General features: G+C 38.6%; 1 protein-coding gene across 4 annotated transcripts in view; it reads left to right on the top strand.

Annotated features, from left to right (window-relative positions):
• The window catches only part of HERC2 (HECT and RLD domain containing E3 ubiquitin protein ligase 2), a 238,590-nt gene that overhangs the window by 174,080 nt on the left and 42,695 nt on the right, over positions 1–21,815 (top strand). For all 4 annotated transcript variants that reach the window (XM_045795317.2, XM_045795319.2, XM_045795318.2 and 1 more), the window contains exons 69-72: positions 2,033–2,224; positions 5,292–5,445; positions 20,330–20,437; positions 21,251–21,382. In XM_045795317.2, the coding sequence (XP_045651273.2) occupies positions 2,033–2,224; positions 5,292–5,445; positions 20,330–20,437; positions 21,251–21,382 (586 nt within the window). The remainder of the gene's footprint in view (positions 1–2,032; positions 2,225–5,291; positions 5,446–20,329; positions 20,438–21,250; positions 21,383–21,815) is intronic.

Genomic DNA, 21,815 nt, shown 5'->3' with positions numbered 1-21,815 from the left:
TCTCCCCCACATGGGTACCCTCCTTTCCCTGCATAGCTTCTGACACTCAAAACCAGTCTAACTTCTGCAGGGATGACCTTTCACCTGCTTGATTTGTGACCTCCCCCTTACCTCCTGTGCTGGCCAGCCAAAGCAGGGACACCTTCTACTTTGCATGGCTCCACCCCCACATGTGGACACCCTCCCCAGCTCCCTTAGGTGCTCCCTATGCCAGGCCATTGTACTCTGCTAACACTCTCTCCCTTGCCAGCAGATTCCCCTTGGGGACAAATATGCATTCTTTTTAAGTTTTTATTTAAATTCCATTTAATATATAGTGTAATATTAGTTTCAGGTGTACAATATAGTGATTCAACAATCCATACAGTACCTGGTGCTTATCATAACAAGTATACTCCTTAGTCCCCATCATCTATTTAATATGCATTATTTTCAATTATACTTGGAACTCTTGGTTCATTTTGCTATTATTGCTGACAAAAATAAGTCCTGTAGAAATTACTCATAACCATCTCAGGTAATAAAAAATTACTATGTGTAAATTAGGTGTCTAGATTCAACTTCTAATACTTGGCCATTTCCTAGGGTGAGGATTTAATGCAGAAATTATCCTGAATTAAGCAGAATTTTTGCTTTTATGTAGAAGAGGGATTTCTTTCCTACCAATTTATTTATGAGACATAGACATTATCCAGATTATTATATCCCTAAATTCCCTATCGTTTCAGTTTCGGTTTGATTCATAAATTATGGTAAAGTAATTTTCATATTAATATTAAGTTAGTATTAATCATGTGTATTATATGTGGTTAATATAGTCCACTGAATGCTTTCCTGCTCTTCAGTGAGTGAGATTCTGGAATGTTATAGTTTCTGAGCAACTTCACTTAATGATTCCCTGGGTCTCCATGCAGAGGTAGGAGCAGGGTCTGTTTCTTTAAAGGAAGAAACTGTTCCTAGCTCAGAGAGGTGTGGTGTCCACGGCCTAAGTCGATGGAACTTGCACATTGGATGTGTCCCATTCCCCTTAAGTTTCCTAAGTGGGGCTTGTGCTTCCCTGGCTCATTCTGTTTCTGAAAAGTGTCAGCGCTAGTTTTGCTGAGATCCTGAAAGCAGGAGAGAAGAAGAGAGGCACTTTTGGCATCTTGTTCTTCCTCTGGTGATCCAGACTCTGCCTGGGAAAATAGGAGGTCCTGGGTTCTCCCCCATTCAGCACAGGGTCTATGTGATTCCCACTCCCTCTAAGCTCAAAAGCTGGGGGATTTCCCACCTCTGTTGGCTTCTTATTCCTTTCTATAAGTCATACCCCACTGCCAACTCCCAAGAGGCTCTTAGGGTGTTAGATAGGAGGCTGTGAGGCAGCAGTCCTGGGTGGGACGTGGTCATGAGGTCAGGAAGCAGGTAGTGATGCAGACAAATAAGTGGCTCCTTTCCCCTGCCAAAGAGGGGGAAGAAGTAAATGATCACAGGTGCAATATGTTTTAGCAGACATACTGTGAATGAGAAGTAAAAGGAGAATATCTGTTTTCATTTTCGAAGAACCCAAGGAACAAGAGATTGTGGATAATGTGTTACATTATCCAGCCAACAAGTCACTTTAAATAAGATTCTAGGAAAGAATTATGGAGAGGATATAGACAAAATATGCAAAAGTACAAATTTAGTTGATAGAAGATTCCCATGCAAATCTTATGGATGGGGTGGTAGATTTTACATGGTGTGACTTCATTCTAAGCCACCCTATGAACTTGGTCAAAGTATAAATTATCATTTATAGTTTAGTCATACCTTTTCACAGATATATTTTTTTTATTATGTTAGTCACCATACAGTACATCATTAATTTTTGATGTAATGTTTACAAAATACCCACAATATCTGTGAAAAGGTATTAGGCTGGCATTTCATGGTCTCAGAGGCCTTCTAAAGCCCCTTATTCATCAGTAGTAGTTGTGTATCCTTTGAGTTTATGGGTAAACTGGTGACTATTTCTTAATGTACAATTCCTCATTTTAATTATTGGACTTTTTAGGATGTTGAAAGCCAAAATAAAGCATCAGGCCCAGAACCTCAGTCCTTGGATGAGTTCACCAGTCTGCTGGTTGCGGATGATACCCGTGTCATGGTGGACTTGCTCAAGCTGTCCGTGTGCAGCCGGGCAGGGGACAAGGGCAGGGACGTGCTTTCAGCTGTGCTGTCTGGCATGGGTACCGCCTACCCGCAGGTGAGCCACACGATGGGTGCTGTTGGCCTCCTCTCCAGGGAATATGCTACTGTTGACATCACACCTTATCTTGTGCTTGATTTTACTCTAGTAGATTGCAGTTCGGAAGGACTCCTTGTAAGTAAATCCTTTCTCTGTCATGTACTGCAGTTGTCCTCCCACTGTGCCTTGTCATCAATTTGGTACTTTTTGTCATTTAGAAGTTCTAATTTTATGAAGTCAGATCTGCCAGTTTTTTTCATTGATGGCTTCTGGATTTTATATTATGCTAAAAAAAATGCTTACCTACATGACATTATTTAAAGAAATTTTCTCAAGTTTCTTCTAATTATTTTTATGATTTCATTTATTATATTTACATTTTTGAGCCATCTGGGATTTATCTTTTTTTTTTTTTTTAAGATTTATTTATTTACTTTGGAGAGAGAGGGAGAGTGTGAGTGAGTGGGGGAGAGGGTCAGAGGGAGAGAGTCTTCAAGCAGACTCCTCGCTAAGCACAGAGCCCAACATGAGGCTCTATCTCACCACCTATGAGATCATGACCTGAGCGGAAACCAAGAGTCAGAAACTTAACCGACTCAGCCACCCAGGCACCCCATCTGGGATTTATCTTGATGTAAGGGATAAGGTAGGGATCCAACTTTATTTTTTCCTAGATGGCAAGCATGTTGTCCAACACCATTTATTAAATAATCTATCCTTTTCTCAATGATTTGAAAACTATTTTAATCATATTTTAAATTCCTGTATATATTTGGGTCCATTTATGGACTCTTTTTTTGTTCCATTAACCTAACTATGGTCTAATACTACAGTGTTTTAACGATATTATAGCTTTAAATAGGTTTTAATATTTGGTAATACTGGATCCAATAGGATTTTTTGCTATGGTGACAATGTTCTGTAGCTAAGCCATTCAGTTTGATAGCCTCTAGTCATGTGTAGCTGTTGACCATTTCAAATATGACTAGTGCACCTGTGGAACTGAAGTCCTTATTTTATTTAACGTAGTTTATTTAAATTTGTACAGCCACATGTGGCTAGTTTAGGATATTACAGTCAGTATCGTATCAGCATATCTTAGAAATTGGATTGATGAGCCCTAAAGTTTTTTGGCTTCCTTAAGACTCTTATTTATCAGTGGCCTTGCTCTGCCTTTTTTACAACTGGCCACATCAGGGAGTTTGATGCCATGTGCTCTGTACAGATATGTAATCTGTGTTTCTCTGGGCCCCCTATCACTACCACCCAAACGAGAAGGTACTCAAGTATGGTTGAGTGGTCTTGAAAACATAGTAAATGGTTTGGTAGATAGTAAATGGTTTGGGGCTTGTTATTTCTTAATTGTATTCAGGAAGAACAGGAAGTAGGTGTCCTACTTTCTGGTTTTTTGAGACAAGTTACTTGGCATAATTCTGAGAGATTGAATCAAGATGAATTGCCACAAGCAAAAATTTAATTTTTTTTATAACTTTATTGCATTTGTGAGAGGAAAGAATATGAATGAAGACATGGATTTAAAGTAATAATGCCGAGCATTTGTTGCACACCTACCTGCCAGGCCAAGTTCTGGTGCGTTCTTGTTACGAGGGTAGGTGTTAGTGTGCTCTGTTTACAGATGAGGAAACTGAGGCTCTGAGAGGTTGTTTCTGGCTCATGGACACTCAGGTTGCTGGTGGGTGGGAGGAGTGGTGTTGGACCCTGGGTGCTTTGAGGGCAGAGCCACATCTATGACCCCTATGTCATTGTCTCCTCCCCCCCCCCGAGGGAATGATGGGTTTTTCAGAGGAAGATTGTACAGCCCAGAAGAGCCCTGGTGGGCTGTGCAGTAGCTGTTTGATGACACCAACATCTGTGTCTGAGTGACTCACACCCACAGCAGGTTCAAGGAGAGGCAGAAGCAAAGACAGGATTGTCTTCAAACTGTCCTGACTAGTGGCAAGATGCTAATCCTGTGTCCTAACCTGACCTAATATTTGGAATTCTTGAAAGAGAGTTGTATGAATTTATAGTCCTAATACCTAGATGGCAGTGATATTAGTTTGTCATTAATAAAAAACTGTTTACTAAGCTAGTCTGTTTGTTACCTAAATATGAGGAAAAATAGAGAAAAAAATCATTCCTGGAAAGTATGGAATAGAGAATAGTTTTTTTTTTTCTGAATTTAGAAAATTTGCAGGTCATTATTGCTATTATAACATATAATTTTTTAAAAAAGATTTTATTTCTTTGAGAGAGAGAGATGGTAGCAAGAGACAGTGAGAGAGGGCACAAATGGGAGTGAGGAGCAGGCTCCCTGCTGAGCAGAGAGCCTGATGTGGGGCTCGATCCCAGGACCCTGAGATCATGACCTGAGCCAAAGGCAGATGCTAAATTGACTGAGTCACCCAGGCGGCCCTTCTTATTTGTTTTTAAAAATAGAAATCAAGGAGTTTATAATCACCAGTGTTGACCACTTCAGTGGTGTGAATCACTAAAATTTTAAAATGAAATAAGGACATCATGGATTGTTGAGGAGATGTGGTATGAAGGCTGACTTTCAATGTCCTGGGTCAAGAGAAATTCCCACTTATGTTTGTGTTTATAGCCCCTTGTTCCAGATACCCTGCTGCTGTTTGGCCTGGATGGCTTGATCATTCTTCTTTGTTCCTGCCTACTCCTGCTTGACCCTTGACCCCTGGTGTCTTCTTGGATTTTGGTCATTTTTATCACCTTTCTGCTCCTTCCCTTGATATTTTGTTCCTGAAGAAGAAGAATTTTCCTCCCTGGGAAGTAATCTTGTCTTGGTGTAGAAAGAAACTACTGTGATCATAGTTTCATTGGTTGGCATATGTTGAGTGTCTTATACATGTCAGGCACCTCCCAGCTGCATACATACATAGGCACCTCTGTGAGCTCTGTGCTGTTTTGATGTTATAGGTGAGGGAAGCAAGCCCTGATTTAAACTAGATTTCTCAAATTCTCAAGTGCTCTGCTCTGCCACCCTGTCTCTGCAGAAGGACCTGGAGCAGGGCTAGTAAGCGTAGCATCCTGATGACTTGATCTGTGCCCCTGCTTCCTCCACCAGGTGGCAGATATGTTGCTGGAGCTCTGTGTCACCGAACTGGAGGATGTAGCCACAGACTCGCAGAGTGGCCGCTTGTCCTCTCAGCCTGTGGTGGTAGAGAGTAGCCATCCCTACACGGACGACACTTCCTCCAGTGGCACAGTGAAGATACCAGGTATTCAGTGCTGGCCCAGGGGGAGGACGTGGGGGGAATCCCTGCCCATAGAATGGCTTCATTTCTGTAATTGCATCAGTAGAAGTAATCGTCACCATTTGATAGAAAAGCTACAGAATCGCTTTAGAATTATTTCTTCGATTTTTCTAAAAAAAAACTTTTTTTTTCAAAATATGATACAGAAAACCACGCAAAGTGAACGTTTAGCTTAATGATTATTAGGTGGATGCATTAATTACCAAAACTCAGATCTAGAAGTCCTGTGCCAGTTTCTAGAGGCCCTTCTTGTGTCCCCACTGAACTGATTGTTGTCATCATTTAGAGATAAGGCTGACATGTATTTCTGGACAGCTTTTATTACCCGAATGTGCTTCCACTTCTTATGTCTCTTTTTAACTAATAGTTTCTATCTTTTAAGTTTCTTATTGTAACTTTGGTTTCTTCCTATATTTTCTTTTTCCATTTTTTCAACAATGTACCTGTTAAGGAACCTGGGCCTTTGACCCTTGGGCTTCCCTGCAGCATGGATTTGCATACTCCTGCTGTACCTCAGCCTGTTCTTCAACCATGTCTTTCTGCAAATTTGCCCGGATTCAGGGTTCCAAGTAGCTCAGCGCCTCTGGCAAGACCATTGGTGGTTGTGTAGCATCTGGAAGTACCTGGTGCCTTCTTGTCTTTCCTTAGTTGGTGTTAGCAGCTACCAATGCTCAGAGCCTGAGGCCATTAGTCCACTGGGGTTGCAAAATGGTGCTATTCTAATTGTTTCATTTCTTTCTTTCTTATTAGCTGGAATACTTCATAAAGAGGTATTTTTCCTCATCCTTTAGTTGGTTACCCAGGGCTGCTGTTTGCATAAGCAGGAAGGGATTAAAAGCTTGAATTTTTTTTCTCCTATTTATATTTTTAGAGAATAAGTTGATTCCCTATCATTCTTCGAAGGTGATTAATTTTTTTTTCTTTTATATCACTGTGAACTCATGGATTTAAACATATATGATGGGCTTTAATAATTGTGATTATGATCCTATTGAAGCTCAAATTATCTCATCTCTAGACATCAGGAACCTCTTCAGTTTGTCTCTGGAAATGACTTTGGTGGTCCATTGATAACCTCCACGCAGTATGACATGACAAGATGCTTTAGGCTTGTCATGTAGTTTCTGCCCTCTACCTGGAATCTTCCTTGGTGTCTTTTAGTGGAAATGGCATTTCAGGTTACTGGGCTGTCATTGTTTCTAGACCTTCTCAGTAAACAGAGATGGATGAATTGTTGTGCAGTCCACTGACTGACTTCCGAGTCCATACTGAAACATTAGATTCAAATTCAGAACTGCAAGGTTTCTACTTAACCTCTTCTGTTAAGTCTGTTTTCTTCTATACTGAAAATCTGGTTAGACAGGGGTGACAAAATTAGAATATCTCATAATTATTCATTTGCTTTATCTCACGTTGTTAAGCAGTGGACTCAGGATTCAATTCTAATACAAACAAACATGAATATAATTCCTGAAAGTAGCTAAAAACATTTTTTTTTGGCCTTATGTTCTCTTCTTTCTCCCAACTTTATTAAAATGATTATCCTCTGTCTACCAAAGCATAATAGCTATTACATACTATACTTCTTTCAGTCTTCATTTAGTCTTAGTTTTACTCTGTTTAATGCTCACTTCCGGTCCTTTTTCTGTCTCTTTTTTCATTGTGATTGCCTGAAGCTCACTCTGTAGTCATTCAGCAGGGCTCAAAGGATGGCAGCCCTGGGATCATCTTGTCCATGACAGTTTGTGCCCAAACCTGAAAGTTAGCTTTTCTTGGTAGTAAATCTTTGGATCACATACTCTTCCTCTGTGAAAGTGTGATGGTGATAATCTATATTTCCCCTTATATGCTGTGCTTTGTTTCAGTAATTTTACTAGAATATGTTTTCATATTGGTTACTGTAGGTGATATTCACCAATAGGGAGTGTGCTCCTTTAAAATGTAGTTTCCGGTCTCTTCTCTGTATTACAGTTTGTACTGTTTGCATCCTTTAGCTCTCTTTCATGGACACATGGTCATCCTTGTGTGTTGGATACCTTTTAGAGTCAGTGTTGACTACTTCATCTATCAAATACTTTCTGCCTCTTTCTTTTTCTTCCTTTCCTTCTTCTGTTTGTCTTAAAGTACCATCTATTGTGTTCATTTACTCCTATATTCTTTCTAGTTTAGTCTGAATTTTGTAATTTTTTTTGTAATTTTTTAACTGAATTTTATTAATATTTTGGTTGTCCTAATTTTAACTTACGTTGTTTCTTTCATATTTTGATAATTTTGTTAATTTTTAAAAACTTTTTTAGAGGTAGTATATTATAGTTTTGATCTGTTTTGTAGGCATATCTTTCTGGTCTGTGTTCATTAAAGGACTATTATTCTGTTTCTTATTTTCTCTTTTTTTTTTTTTTTTTAAAGATTTTATTTATTTATTTGACAGAGATAGAAACAGCCAGCGAGAGAGGGAACACAAGCAGGGCGAGTGGGAGAGGAAGAAGCAGGCTCCCAGTGGAGGAGCCTGATGTGGGGCTCGATCCCAGAACACCGGGATCACGCCCTGAGCTGAAGGCAGATGCTTAACGACTGTGCCACCCAGGCGCCCCTTATTTTCTCTTTTCTAAGAATAACTTTGTATTGGATTTGACCTTGATACTTTTATCTTGCTCATTTTTATGTGAAATTTTTTTATAACTTTTAGAAAAGCTCTCTTAACTTTAAGCTGTTACTCTTTCATGATAGAAATGTAAAGAACGAAAGGTATTTCTACTGAGCATTTGCCTCCCACAAAAATCTGGTGACCCTCTTCATCTTCTCTGTTTCTCTCTTACTTCATACCTACTCCACCAGTAAATCCTATCATTTCTGCTTTTTAAAAAAAAAATTAATTCCAGTATAGTTAACATACAGTGTTATATTAGTTTTAGGTGTACAATATAGTGATCCAGCAGTTCCACACATCGCCTGGTACTCATCACAAGTGCCCTCCTTAATCCCTATCACTTATTTCACCTACTCTCCCACCCACCTCCCCTCTGGTAGCCATCAGTTTGTTTTCTATAGTTAAGAATCTATTTCTTAGTCTCTTTCTCTCTCTCTCTCTTTTTTCCCTTTACTCATTTGTTTTATTTCTTAAATGCCACATATGAGTACAGTCATATGGTATTTGTCTTTCTCCGACTGACTTGTTTCACTTATCATTATACTCTATAGCTCCATCCACATCATTGCAAGTGGCAAGCTTTCATTCTTTTTTATGGCTAATATTCCATTGTGTATGTATGTATGTGTGTGTGTGTGTGTGTGTGTGTGTATGTATACACACTACATTCTTATCCATTCATCTATTGATGGATACTGGGCTGCTTCCATATCCTGGCTATTGTAAATAATGCTGCTATAAACATCAGGGTGCATGTATCCCTTTGAATTAGTGTTTTTGTATTTTGGGGGTAAATACCCAGTAGTGCAATTACTGGATCATAGGGTAGCTCTATTTTTAACCTTTTAAAAAATTTTTTTTTATTTATTTATTTGAGAGAGAGAGAGAGCGAGAAAGAGTACAAGCATGGGGAGAGGGAGAAGCAGCCCCCCCCCCAGCTGAGTAGGGAGCCTGGCATGGGGCCCGATCCCAGGACCCTGGAATCATGACCTTAGCTAAAGGCAGACGCTTCACTGACTGAGCCACCCAGGCGCCCCAAGTTTTAACTTTTGAGAAACCTCCATTCTGTTTTCCAGAGTGGCTGCACCAGTTCACATTCCCACCAGTGGTGTAAGAAGATTCCTTTTTGTCCACATTCTCACCAATACTTGCTGTTTCTTGTGTTTTTGATTTTAGCCATTTTGACAGGTGTGAGGTGATACCTCATTATAGTTTTGATTTGTGTTTCCCTGATGGTGAGTATCCTTTCATGTGTCTGTTGGCCATCTGTATGTCTTCTTGACATGAAATGTCTGTTCATGTCTTCTGCCCATTTTTTAATTGGATTATTAGTTTTTTGGATGTTGACTTTTTTTAAGTTCTTTATATTTTGGGTACTAGCTTTTTATCAGATATGTCATTTGTAAATATCTTACTCCATTCTGTAGGTTGCCTTTTAGTTTTGATGACTGTTTCCTTTGCTGTGCAGAGCTTTTTATTTGAAGTCCCAATAGTTTATTTTTGCAAATTCCCTTGCCTCAGGAGACATCTAGAAAAATTTTGCTTTTCTGGTGTCAGAGAATTACTGCCTGTGCCCCCCTCTAGGATTTTTATGGCTTTAGGTCTCACATTTAGGTTTTTTTTTTTTTTTTTTAATTTATTTTTTTAAGAGAGCACAAGCAGGAGGGAGGAGCAGAGGGAGAGGGAGAAGCAGACTTCCCGGTGAGTGGTAGCCTGATGCAGGGCTTGATTCTAGGACCTCGAGATCATGACCTGAGCCTAAGGCAGATGCTTAGCTGACTGAGCCACCCAGGAGCCCCTCACATTTAGGTCTTAATCCATTTTGAATTTATTTTTGTGTATGGTGTAAGAAAATGGCCCAGTTTCATTCTTTGCATGTAGCTGTCCAGTTTTCCCAACACCGTTTGTTGAAGATACAGTCTTTTTTCCATTGGATGTTCTTTATTGCTTTGTCTAAGATTAGTTAACCATAGAGTTGTGGGTCCATTTCTGGGTTTTCTGTTCTGTTCCACTGATCTTTGTGTCTGTTTCTGTGCCAGTTCCATACTGTTTTGATCACTACAGCTTGGTAATATAACTTGAAGTCCAGAATTGTGATGCCTCCAGCTTTGCTTTTCTTTGTCAAGGTTGCTATGGCTATTCGAGGTCTTTTGTGGCTCTCTGTGAATTTTAGGATTGTTTATTCTAGTTCTGAGAAAAATGCTGTTGGTATTTGGATAGGAATTGCTTTGGGTAGTAAAGACATTTTAACAGTATTTATTCCACCAATCCATGAGCATGGAATGTCTTTACATTTCTTTGTGTCTTCAGTTTCTTTCATCAGTGTTTTATAGTTTTCAGAATTTAGGTCTTTCACCTTTTTGATTAGGTTTATTCATAGGTATCTTATTATTTTTGGTGCAGTTGTAATTGGGATCAATTCTTTGATTTCTGTTTCTGCTGCTTCATTATTAGTGTATAAAAATGCAACAGATTTCTGCATATTAATTTTGTATCCTATAATTTTACTGAATTCATGTATTAGTTCTAGTTGTTTTTTGGTGGAATCTTTAGGATTTTCGATATTAGAGTATCATGTCATCTGCAAAGCAGAAAGTTTTACTTTTTCCTTACTAATTTGAATACCATTTATTTCTTTTTGTTGTCTGATTGCTATGGCTAGGACTTCCAGTGCAAGTTGAATACAAGTGGTGAGAGTAGGGGCACCTGGGTGGCTCAGTAGGTTAAGCATCCGACTCTTGGTTTCAGCTCAGGTCATGATTTCAGGGTCATGGGATTGAGCCCTATGTTGGGCTCTGCTTGAGATTCTTACCCCCTCCTTCTTCCTCCCCCTCTGCTCCTCCCTTTGCCCCCCTCCAAATAAATAAATAAATAAATAAATAAATAAATAAATAAATAAATAAAATGTTTTAGAGAGTGGACATCCTTGTCTTATTGCTAACCTTAGGGGAAAAGAGCTTGTTTTTCCCCCATTGGGTATGATGTTCACTGTGGGTTTTTCTTATTATGTCAAGGTATGTTCCCTCTAAACACACTTTGTTGAGGGCTTTTATCATGGATAGATGTTATACTTTGTCAGATGCTTTTTCTGTGTCTGTTGAAATGATTATATGGTTTTTATCCTTTCTCTTATTGATGTGATGTATCATGTTGATTGATTTGTGAATGTTGAATCACCCTTGCATCCTACTTGATTGTGCTGAATGACTTTTTAAATGTATTGTTGAATTCAGTTTGGTAGTATTTTCTTGAGGATTTTGTGTCTTTGTTTATCAGAGATACTGGCCTGTAATTTTCTTATGTGGTGTCTTTAGCTGGTTTTGGTCTCAGAGTGATAGTGGCCTCATAGCTTCGAAGTTTTCCTTCCTCTTTTATTATTTGGAATAGTTTGAGAAGAATAGGTGTTAACTCTTCCTTAAATGTTTGGTAGAAGTTGCCTATGAAGCTGTCTCGTCCTGGACTTTCATTTGTTGGGAGTTTTTTGATTACTGATGCAGTCTCCCTGCTGCTTATCAGTCTATAAAAATTTTCTAGTTCTTCCTGCTTCAGGTTTGGTAGTTTATATGTTTGTAGGTGTTTATCTATTTTTTATAGGTTGTCTAAATATTATCTTTCATAATATTCTCTTACAGTTGTATTTCTGTGGTGTTGGTTGTTATTTCTGTTCTTTCATTTGTGATTTTATTTATTGGGGTCCTTTCTCTCTCTCTCTCTCTTTCTCTTTTTGATAAGTCTGGCTAGAGTGGTTTATCAATTTTGTTGATCTTTTCATAGAACCAGCTCTTGGTTTCATTGATCTGTTCTGTTGGGTTTTTTTTTTAGTTTCTATGTCATTTATATCTAATCTTTATCATTTCCTTCTTCCTGCTGGTTTTAGGTTTTGTTTGTTGTTCTTTTTCTAGCTCCTGTAAGTGTAAAGTTAGGTTGTTTATTTGAGACTTTTCTTTCTTCTTGGGGTAGGCCTCTGTTGCTAGAAACTTCCCTCTTAGAAGCATTTTTACTGCATTCCAAAGGTTGTGGACCATTGTGTTTTCATTTTTGTTTACTTCCATATATTTTCTGATTTCTTCTTTGATTTCTTGGCTAACCCATTCATTTTTCAGTAGCATGTTATTTAACCTCCATGTATTTGTGTTCTTTCCAGATTTTTCCTGTGGTTGATTTCTAGTTTCATAGCCTTGCGATAAGAAAAGATGCATGGTATGCTTCGATCTTGAATTTGTCGAGGCTTGTTTTATGGGCTAATATGTGATCTATTCTGGAGAATGTTCTGTGTGCCTCTGAAAAGAATGTGTATTCTGCTGTTTTAGAATGGAATGTCCTGAATATATCTGTTAAATTCATCTGGTCCAGTGTGTTATTCAAAGCCACTGTTTCCTTATTGATTTTCTTTTTGGATGATTTGTCCATCAGTATAAGTGACGTGTTAAAGTCCCCTGTAATTATTGTTACTACTGTCGATTAGTTCCTTTTTATGTTTGCTATTAACTGTTTTATGTATTTGGTGCTCCCATGGTGGGTGCATAAATATTTACAATTGTTACATCTTGTTGTTGAATTATTCCCTTTATTATTATATAGACTCCTTCTTTGTCTCTTGTTACAGACTTTGTTTTAAAGTCTGTTTTGTCCGATATAAGCATTGCTGCCCCAGCTTTCTTTTGACATCCATTTGCGTGATAAATGTTTCTCCATCCCCTCACTTTCAATCTGCAGGTGTATTTAGGTCTGACATGAGTCTCTTATAGGCAGCATATAGATGGGTCTTGTTTTTTATTCACTCTGTCACCCTATATCTTTTGATTGGGGCATTTGGTCCACTTAGATTCAAAGTAATTATTGATAGATACATATTTATTGCTGTTTTATTAATTGTTTTGTGGTGGTTTTTGTATAGTTTTTCTGATCCTTCTCTTTCTCTCTTCCATGGTTTGCTGGTTTTCTTTTGTGATATACTTGGATTCCTTTATTTTTATTCTTTGCATATCTATTACTGGTTTTTGATTTGTGGTTACCATTAGGTTTGTATATAACATCTTCTGCATATAGCAGTCTATATTAAGTTGGCAGTTGCTTAAGTTTGAACCTATTCTTTTCTCTCCCCCAGTGCTTTTAGGCATATGGTGTCAAATTTTACATCTTTTTATTTTGTGAATCCCTTGACTGATTTTAGTTGTGATGTTTGTTCAGCCAGCCTTTGAGTCCTTTTCTGGGTTGTTTGTTCTGATGTGAGTGTTATCTAGTTATATCTAGTGTATCTAGTTATATAGCTGTATCTGGGGTGAAGTGAGTGTAGGGTCCTCCTACTCTGCCATCTTCCCTGGAAGTGCCTATCGTTTCTTTTCTTTTTTTTTTTTTAATTTTATTATTTTATTTATTTGACAGAGATAGAGACAGCCAGCGAGAGAGGGAACACAAGCAGGGGGAGTGGGAGAGGAAGAAGCAGGCTCATAGCGGAGGAGCCTGATGTGGGGATCGATCCCATAACGCTAGGATCACGCCCTGAGCCGAAGGCAGACACCCAACGACTGCGCCACCCAGGCACCCCAGTGCCTGTCGTTTCTACTTTTAAAATATATCACTAACTCATTTCTCTCTACCTCCTGGACATTTTGGGCCCAACAGCTGGTTTCTCCCTGTTTATTATACTAGTACCATATACTAGCACCGTATACTATACTAGCACCTAGTATAGTGTCCCCCAGAATCATCTCCCTATAGGATATCCAGAGATACTCTCTTAAAACCACCTTGTGAACCACCCCAGTCAGAAGATACAGAAGATACCCACCAATATACCCCTATATCTATAACTTTAAAATAAGAACTGAACTTCTGACCATGGTCTGTATGACTTTGTATGAGCCCTGGTCACCTCTTCAATGTATTGCTTTCTCACTCCTTTCTCTCTCTCTCCGGGCCCATCCACATCATCTTCTTTGCTAGTCTGAAGTATATTCCATGTTTAGGCTCTTTGTCTCACTTTGTATTTGCCATCTACCTGAAATATTCTTCCCCTAGGCAATTACTGACAGATTTCTGGGCATATCTCCCTTGTTCAGAGAATTCTTTCCAGTTTAACCACCATACGCAGAAGCAGTCTTTGCCCAATCTCATTTCACACCCTTCCTTCATAACAGTTAACGCCCTGTGACACTTAACAGACATCATCTGTTCCTTACACTAGAGCAGAGACTGGCTAGAATCAGTTGCATATTAAGGGTGAGAGTGGAAATCCTTTCCTTGTTCCAATAAGGTGAACACGTTTAGTCTGTCATCATTATGTCCATTAACTATATATTTTTCATAGATGCACTTATCAGCTTGAGGAAGTTTCTGTTCCTAGTTTGGGGGGTAGATTTTATGAATGGGTGTTGGATTTTGTCAAATGCTTTTTGTGTGTTTTGTTGTTTACTCAATATACTATATTTCAGGAATCAGGTTTTGGATATTAAACTCACTTTGCATTCCTGAACAAATCACAGTTGTTCACAATGTGTGATCTTTATTATACGTTGGCAGGATTTGGTTTCCTAATATTTTGTTAAGGATTTTTGCATCTATTTTTATGAATAGTATTTCTTTGAAACTTTAAGTTTGTGTTTTAAAATTTATTTATTTATTTATTTATATGGCTTTCCTTTCTTGTGATAGCTCTGTCTGGTTTTGGTATCAGGACAATATTGGCCTTAATAGATTGGGTTGCAAAGTGTTTCCCTCCTCCTCTGTTCCCTGAAAGAGTTTGTGTAGGATTGGTGTTCTTCTTTAAATAGCTGATAGAATTCACCAGTGGAGCCATCTGGGCCTGGGCTTTTCTTTTTGAGTAGGTAAATCTTGTCAGATGTTCTGTTTCTTTTTGAATCAATTTTGGTAACTGTGTCTTTTTGGAATTTTTTCATCTGCGTTATATAATGTGTTGGTATAAAGTTGTTTATAGTATCCCTCAAAACCCTTTGTATATCTGTAGGGTGGCTTGGTTCTAATGAAATAACACATTCCTGTATGTCTCCTCTACTCTCAATACTGTACTACAGCCCTCCTTCACTTCTGATGCCAGACGTGTGGGTGTTCCCCACACGTCAGGCAATTCTGTGACACCATTTGGATGTCCTAAAATTTAACCCAATCTTGACACCATCTACCTGGAGATAGTGTCAGACCCCATAGATTAAGGGCTCAGTCCCACAGTTTCAGATATCAATCACAAATCTAAATTATCATCTGTGCTTCTGACTGATTTGGTATAAATTATAGGTTTCCGTGGCCCCCTCCTTGGGGTTGATTAATTTGCTAGAAAGCTCACAGAATTTAGAGAAACATTTTCTTATGTTGACCTTAAAAGTAAAACAGCCTGTTATTTTACCAGCAAATGGTTTTATTTGAGAATAGCAGAGGAATTGCAACTGGGGACAAGCAAGTCATAGTAAAAGCCATAGGTAAATTCACAGAACAAAGGAGAATTATTCTCTTTTATAGAGGGAAGGGGAGAGTTGGAAGGGGCTCTTATAAACACAAATTCCATTAGAGTAAACTGAGTTCAAAGTGTAGTGGCTTTTCGTTGGCTGAGTTGTGATAATCTCATTGGCTGGGCTCTTGCTAGAGGAGGAAAAAACCTTTCTTCCTACTGGGGTAGTAATGTACAGGCTTCTTCCTGTTGGGAATGCAAGATACCTCTCTTCCTGTGGGATTCTGCAACTGATGAAGAATGGTAGGGCATGAGAACTCCCCATTCTGGCCTCCTGACTTCATTTGAAATGAAGTGTCTTTTATTCAGCTTCACACTTAGGTTTACCAGTTAATTATAAAGGATATTATAAAGGGTGAAGATGAATAGCCAGATGAAGAGGTACATAGGATGAGGTCAGGATAAGGCTGAGTACAGGAGCTTCTGTTCCTGTGGAACTGGGGTGTACCACTCTCCCTGCATGTGGAGGTTCATCAGATCTTGCCGTTCAGGCGTTTTTATGTACCTTAATCTACACTACCTCCTCCACACTCCTCTCCCTTCCCAGAGATCTCTTGGAATTGAAAGGTCCAACCCTCCAATCATTTGGTTTTTCTGGTGACCAGCCTCATCCTGAGGTGATCTAGGGACCCCACCCTAAGTTGGCTCATTAGCATAAACTCAGGTGGGCTCAAAAAAGGCTCCTTATGAATGACAAAAGACACTCCTAGCAGGAAATTTCTACGATTTTAGGAGCTCTGTGCCAGGGATGAGGGACAAAGACCAAATATATACCTTAGGATAACACAGTAGTGATGTCTCTTCTTTTTTTCCTGGTTTTTGATCATTTGTATCTTCTATATTTCTACCCCTCCCTCACCATCAGCCATGTTAAAAGTTTATTAATTTTGTTGATCTTTTCAAAGAACTAACCTCTGGTTTCATTGATTTGGTTTTTCCTTCAGTTGTTTTTGTTTCTCTTTCATTGATTTCTACTCTGATCTTTATAATTTTCTTGTACAATATGTTTTTGCTTTTTGTTTTGTTTTGTTTTTAAGGTGGAAGCATAGATTATTGAGACCTCCTTTCTAATAGAGTTTGAAGTGACAGATTTCCTTCTAACCACTGCTTTGGCTGTACCACATAAATTATGCTAGTGCTGTGTTTTCATTTTTTGTTCAGCCTAAAATACTTTCTAGTTTCTTTTTTGAGATCTCATTGAACCATGGATTATTTAGAAGTGTTAAGTATTTGGGGATTTCCCAAATTTCTTTCTGTTTGTGATTTCTGATTTAATTCCACTTTAGTTATACAATTATGATTGTAGTTATTCAGTCATATATTGAATGATTTCAGATCTTTTAAATTTGTTGAGACTTGTTTTACAGAATGTGGTCTATCCTAGAGAAAGTTTCATGTCTACTTAATAGGGATGTGCATTCTTCCTTTGTTAGGGGGAGTGTTTTGCAATTGTCTCTAAGGTTAAGATGGTTGGTAGTCCTGTTGAAATCTGTAGTCTTACTGATTTTCTGTTCACTTGTTCCATCAGTTGTTGAGGTTCAGTATTGAAATCTCCAGCTGTAATTGTGGATTTGTCTACGTCTGTAATTTCTATCAGCTTTTCATTCATGTGTTCTGGAGCTTTGTTGTTAGGTATGCATACCTTTGTAATTGTTATATATTCCTATACTCTTTTTTCAATGTGAAATGTCCCTCTTTGTCTCTAGTAACATTTCTTGCCTTAAAGTCTATTTTTTGTAATATTAGTATAACCACTCCATTTCTCTTATGGTTATTGTTTGCATGTTACACCTTTCTCTGTCTTTTTACTTTGAGCCATGGTTTGTCCCTGATTATGTACCTTTTAGTTGGATTCCGTTTTTTTTTTTTTTAATCCAGCAGTCTCTGCCTTTTGATTGAGATGCTTAAGCCATTCATATCTAGTGTATAATTATGGCTTTGGTTGGATTTACATCTGCCATTTTGCTATGTTTTCTCTATGCCTTGTGTCGTTTTTGCTTCTTCCTTTAGTGCTTTCTTTTGTGTTAAAATTTTTTTAATGTACCATTTTAATTCTTTTGTTGATTTTCAACCACTTTTTTTAGTGTTTGCTCTAGGGATTAAAATATGTATTTGAATTTATCATAATCTACTTCATGCTAATACCTTAATTCTGGTAAAATATAGCAACTCTGCTGCAGCATGGTTCTATTTCCTCTTCCCTCCTTCTTGTTATTATTGTCATATAGATTACATGTTACAAAGCCGTGCAACAGATTTGTAACTATATGTGTTGCACATGCACATATACAGTATAATCATTGCATTATGCCTGGGATTGGCAAACTTCCATAAGTCACAAAATATTATTTTGAATTTTTTTCCCAAGCATTCAAAAATATACAAACCATTTTTAGTTAACAGGCTATGCAAAAACAGGGGTGGGACAAATGTGGCCCATGGACTGTAGTTTCCTAAGTTCTGCTTTATGTAATCTTTTATCTTTTAAAAATATTAAGGAAAAAAAATATCCTATTTTATAAAACACATATTTCCCATTTCCAGTGCTCTTTATTTCCTCCCATGGATTCATGTTTCTATTTGATATCATATCAGTATGTGTTTATCTGGGAGTGTTTTAATTTTGCCTTTACTTTTTAAAGGATAGTTTTGCTAGATATAGAATTCTTAGTTGATAGGATTTTTTCCCTTATATTATTTTAAACATGTCATCTCACTGGTTTCTGTCCTTCACTGGTTTCTGTCCTCCATTGTTTTTCAGGAAAAGTTGGCCATTAATGATATTTTGTACTCCTAGATGTTATGTGTCTTTTTTTCCCCTCTCTTGCTGCTTTCATGATTTTCTCTTTGTTTTTGGTTTTCAACAGTTTCAGTATAATGTGTCAGGGGTGAGTCTCTTTGTTTATCCTACTTGGGATTTCTTAATTTGGGGAATTATAGATTAAAGTTTTTCATCAAATTGGGGGGTTTGGGCTGTGTTTAACTACTTTTTCTGTTACCTTTTTTTCTCTTCCCACTTTTTTGGGAGGAAATTCCCATTATGCATGTGTTTGTATTCCTTGATGTTGTCTCCTAGGTGTTTGAGACTTTACTTATTTTTCCTCAATCTTTTTTCTCTTATTTTCCAGTTAGAGTAAGATAGAAATTATACAGTCTTCAATTTGGCTGATTTTTTTTTTTCTCTGCCATTTAAATCTGCCATTTTGCCCATCTAGTGAATTTTTCGTTTTGGTTATTATACTTTCCAACTCAGAAATTTCCTTTTAGTACTTTCCTTATAGTTTCTATCTCTTTATTGAGATTCTGTATGTGTTAAATCATTGTTATCTTATTTTCCTATGTTATCCTTTCTCTCTCTCTCTTTTTTTTTTTTTTTGGAATTTTTGGACATACTTATTTCAGTTGCTTAAAAGTTGTTGTCTGCTAAATCTAGCATCTGGTCCATCAGAGTCCACTTTTATTGGCTGATTTTATTCCTGAGTATGGCTCACACTTTTCAGTGTTTTTTCATGTCTCATAATTTTTTGTTGAAAAGCAGACATTTTAGATAATATATTGTATTATCTAAAATTCTGATTTTTTTTAAAGATTTATAATGATTATTTTGATTGTTTTTTGTACTTGTTTTATAACATGCCTGAAATTCTCTCTGAAATCTGTTTCCCCCATAGCATGTAGCCTCTGATGTCCTGGCTTCACTCTTCTGTTTTCTAGCCTGACTTTTAGGGTTTGTTCTATATCTTCTTGGCTTATGCTCAAGCCTGTTGGTCTCCCTTCTGCTGATGGGTCTACATGTGGGTGGAAGCAGAGAGGGCATAGAATTCAACGTTTTGGCAGTTTTCCTGTGCATGTGCATCCCATTTTTTTCAGGCCTCCCTGATGCCCTCAATAGCCCTTCTGTGCTCACTGTATTTTATGATTCCCTGTTAAATTTCTGGCTACTTCTCAGGTCTGACATCTAGTGAAGAGGCCAGCGGAGATGGAGGCTTTCTTGTTGGTCATTTTATTGGCAATGTCCTTGGCATGCATTTTCTCCTCCCTACTCTATACCAGTCAGCTTCTGCTGGAGGCAGAGTCTCATCCTGGTAGAACTGTCTTCCAGCTTGGATAGAAACATACCCAGGCAAGCGCACCATAGGCACTCACTGTCCCTACCTATGTTTGGCAGGTTTTTTCATAAACACTTCTCAGTTTGTTGTTTGCCTTTACTTTATTTTCAGAGCACTGGGATCATCGTCTTTTATAATTTTGTGTGGTTTTATAGCTGCTTTGAAAAAGGATTTGCTAACCTCTTCTTTCCACCATTACCTACGTCCTGTCCTTCATTAATTCTTTTGTAAGCTAATTTGTCCCAAAGAAGACTCTAGATCTAATGCTAAACTTTTGATGAATATTTCAAATGGCATTTTAAATGTGTGTGTGTGTGTGGTGGTGGGGATAATAAAGCTTGGTCTGGGATGAAAATTTGAGAGCACAAAATGAATTAGCCAAGCGGAAGTTTCTTCTTCGCCTTTCCATCACAGTTGAAGTGTTCTGTGGGAGACAAGTTGGGGGGAAAGGGACAGTTAGTCTTAGATTCTTGTCTTTGAGGTCAGTTCTTTCTGCTTTTCATTAGCTGTTAAACATCATTTTAGTCTCACTGTTTCTGTGTGGTGTGTTGTGGCTTATGGCCTTGTCTGTGGTATGTCAGTTGGAAGTAATCACTGTGTGTTTTGTGCTCACTTGACCTCCAGGGGCAGAAGGACTCAGGGTGGAGTTTGACCGGCAGTGCTCTACAGAGAGGCGCCATGACCCTCTCACAGTCATGGACGGTGTCAACAGGATTGTCTCCGTGCGGTCAGGTGTGAAGGAAGGTTGAGCAGGATGCTGTCTGCTTGCCTTCATAAAACAGAGCTGTTAATTTACTAAACAGAATGCTACTGCTTCATTCTTATGTGACACATAAGGAAGGGACAATAAGCTATTTTGCTGCAAAATACAGTAGGTTTTTTCTGCCTCTTCCTAGTATTTTCAATATAATTATGCTAGTGGTTTGTGTACCTCACCACTGATGGGTGGGATTACAGGGTGACTGTTGGGCCCTTGGAACACAGGCAGTCTGGGAAGGCCAGTTTCACCCAGATAGTTAGAGATGGTGCTGTAAGACATGTGGGAGTACCAGGCTTATACAAGGTAAAGGTTGATGTATAAGAAAGCTGTCTAAAGGGACTATGTTGGTAATTGATTCAGTGAGGGCTGGGCTCAAGTTTTTGTAAAGTTGCACCCTCTGTGGGGAAAGCTGGGGCTTTTTATCCTGTTTCCTGGGTAACTGCCATCATATAAGACCTTCCCCTGGAAACCTTCCTATAAGCCCTTGACCTGGTGTGTCTGCTGTCCTCTCATACTATGTTGTAGTTATATATGAGTATTTCCATCAGGGCCGTGCCTGCCTATCCTCAGTTTCCCTAGTATTTGGTATAGTGTGTACGAAAGGACAGAATGTATTAAATGTTATTCACTAGGAGTAGTGTGAACTCAAATTTGCAAGAACTTGGGTTTGAGGAGCTAGCTGTTCTTCAGATACAGTGTAAATGATTTTGCTTTGTATCTAAAGAAGTTTGTGTTGATCACATGATGGAGTGAACCCAACCCCAGGGAATACTTTTCTCTACTAGGCCGAGAATGGTCTGACTGGTCCAGTGAGCTGCGCATCCCAGGGGATGAGTTGAAGTGGAAGTTCATCAGTGATGGGTCTGTGAATGGGTGGGGCTGGCGCTTCACAGTCTATCCCATCATGCCAGCTGCAGGTAAGTGGGGAGCCTGGTGGCATCCAAGTCCTGATCACTCAAGCAAGGTGGACACACAACTATTTTCATTTAGTACTTTGTAGTCTGCCTTCTGCTGACATGCTGGGAGCCAGCCCTGCCAAAGGCCCCACTGCATTGATGGTCAGAACTACCAGAGTCACCTCAGCAGTCCAGTTGTTAGGGTGTTAGCAGTCCATCACCTAATGGGAAAGGAGTTATTGCTGGTTGCACTTCTTTTTTTGTTTTAAAGATTTTATTTATTTGAGGGAGGAAGAGGGCAAGAGTGGGGGCTAGGGGTAGAGGGAGAGGGACAGGCAGACTCCCTGTTGAGCAGAGAGCCCAACACGGCGCTCAATCATGACCTGAGCCAAAGGCAGACACTTAACTGACTGAGCCACCCAGGCCTCACGCTAGTTGCAGTTCTTAAGCTGTT

The sequence above is a fragment of the Ursus americanus genome, chromosome 28 (genome assembly GCF_024610735.1).
Source record: "Ursus americanus isolate L20-20 chromosome 28, mUrsAme1.1.p, whole genome shotgun sequence".
Classification (NCBI taxonomy): Eukaryota; Metazoa; Chordata; class Mammalia; order Carnivora; family Ursidae; genus Ursus; species Ursus americanus.
Note: the sequence above shows the minus strand (reverse complement) of the source record. Positions and strands in the feature narration are given on the sequence as shown.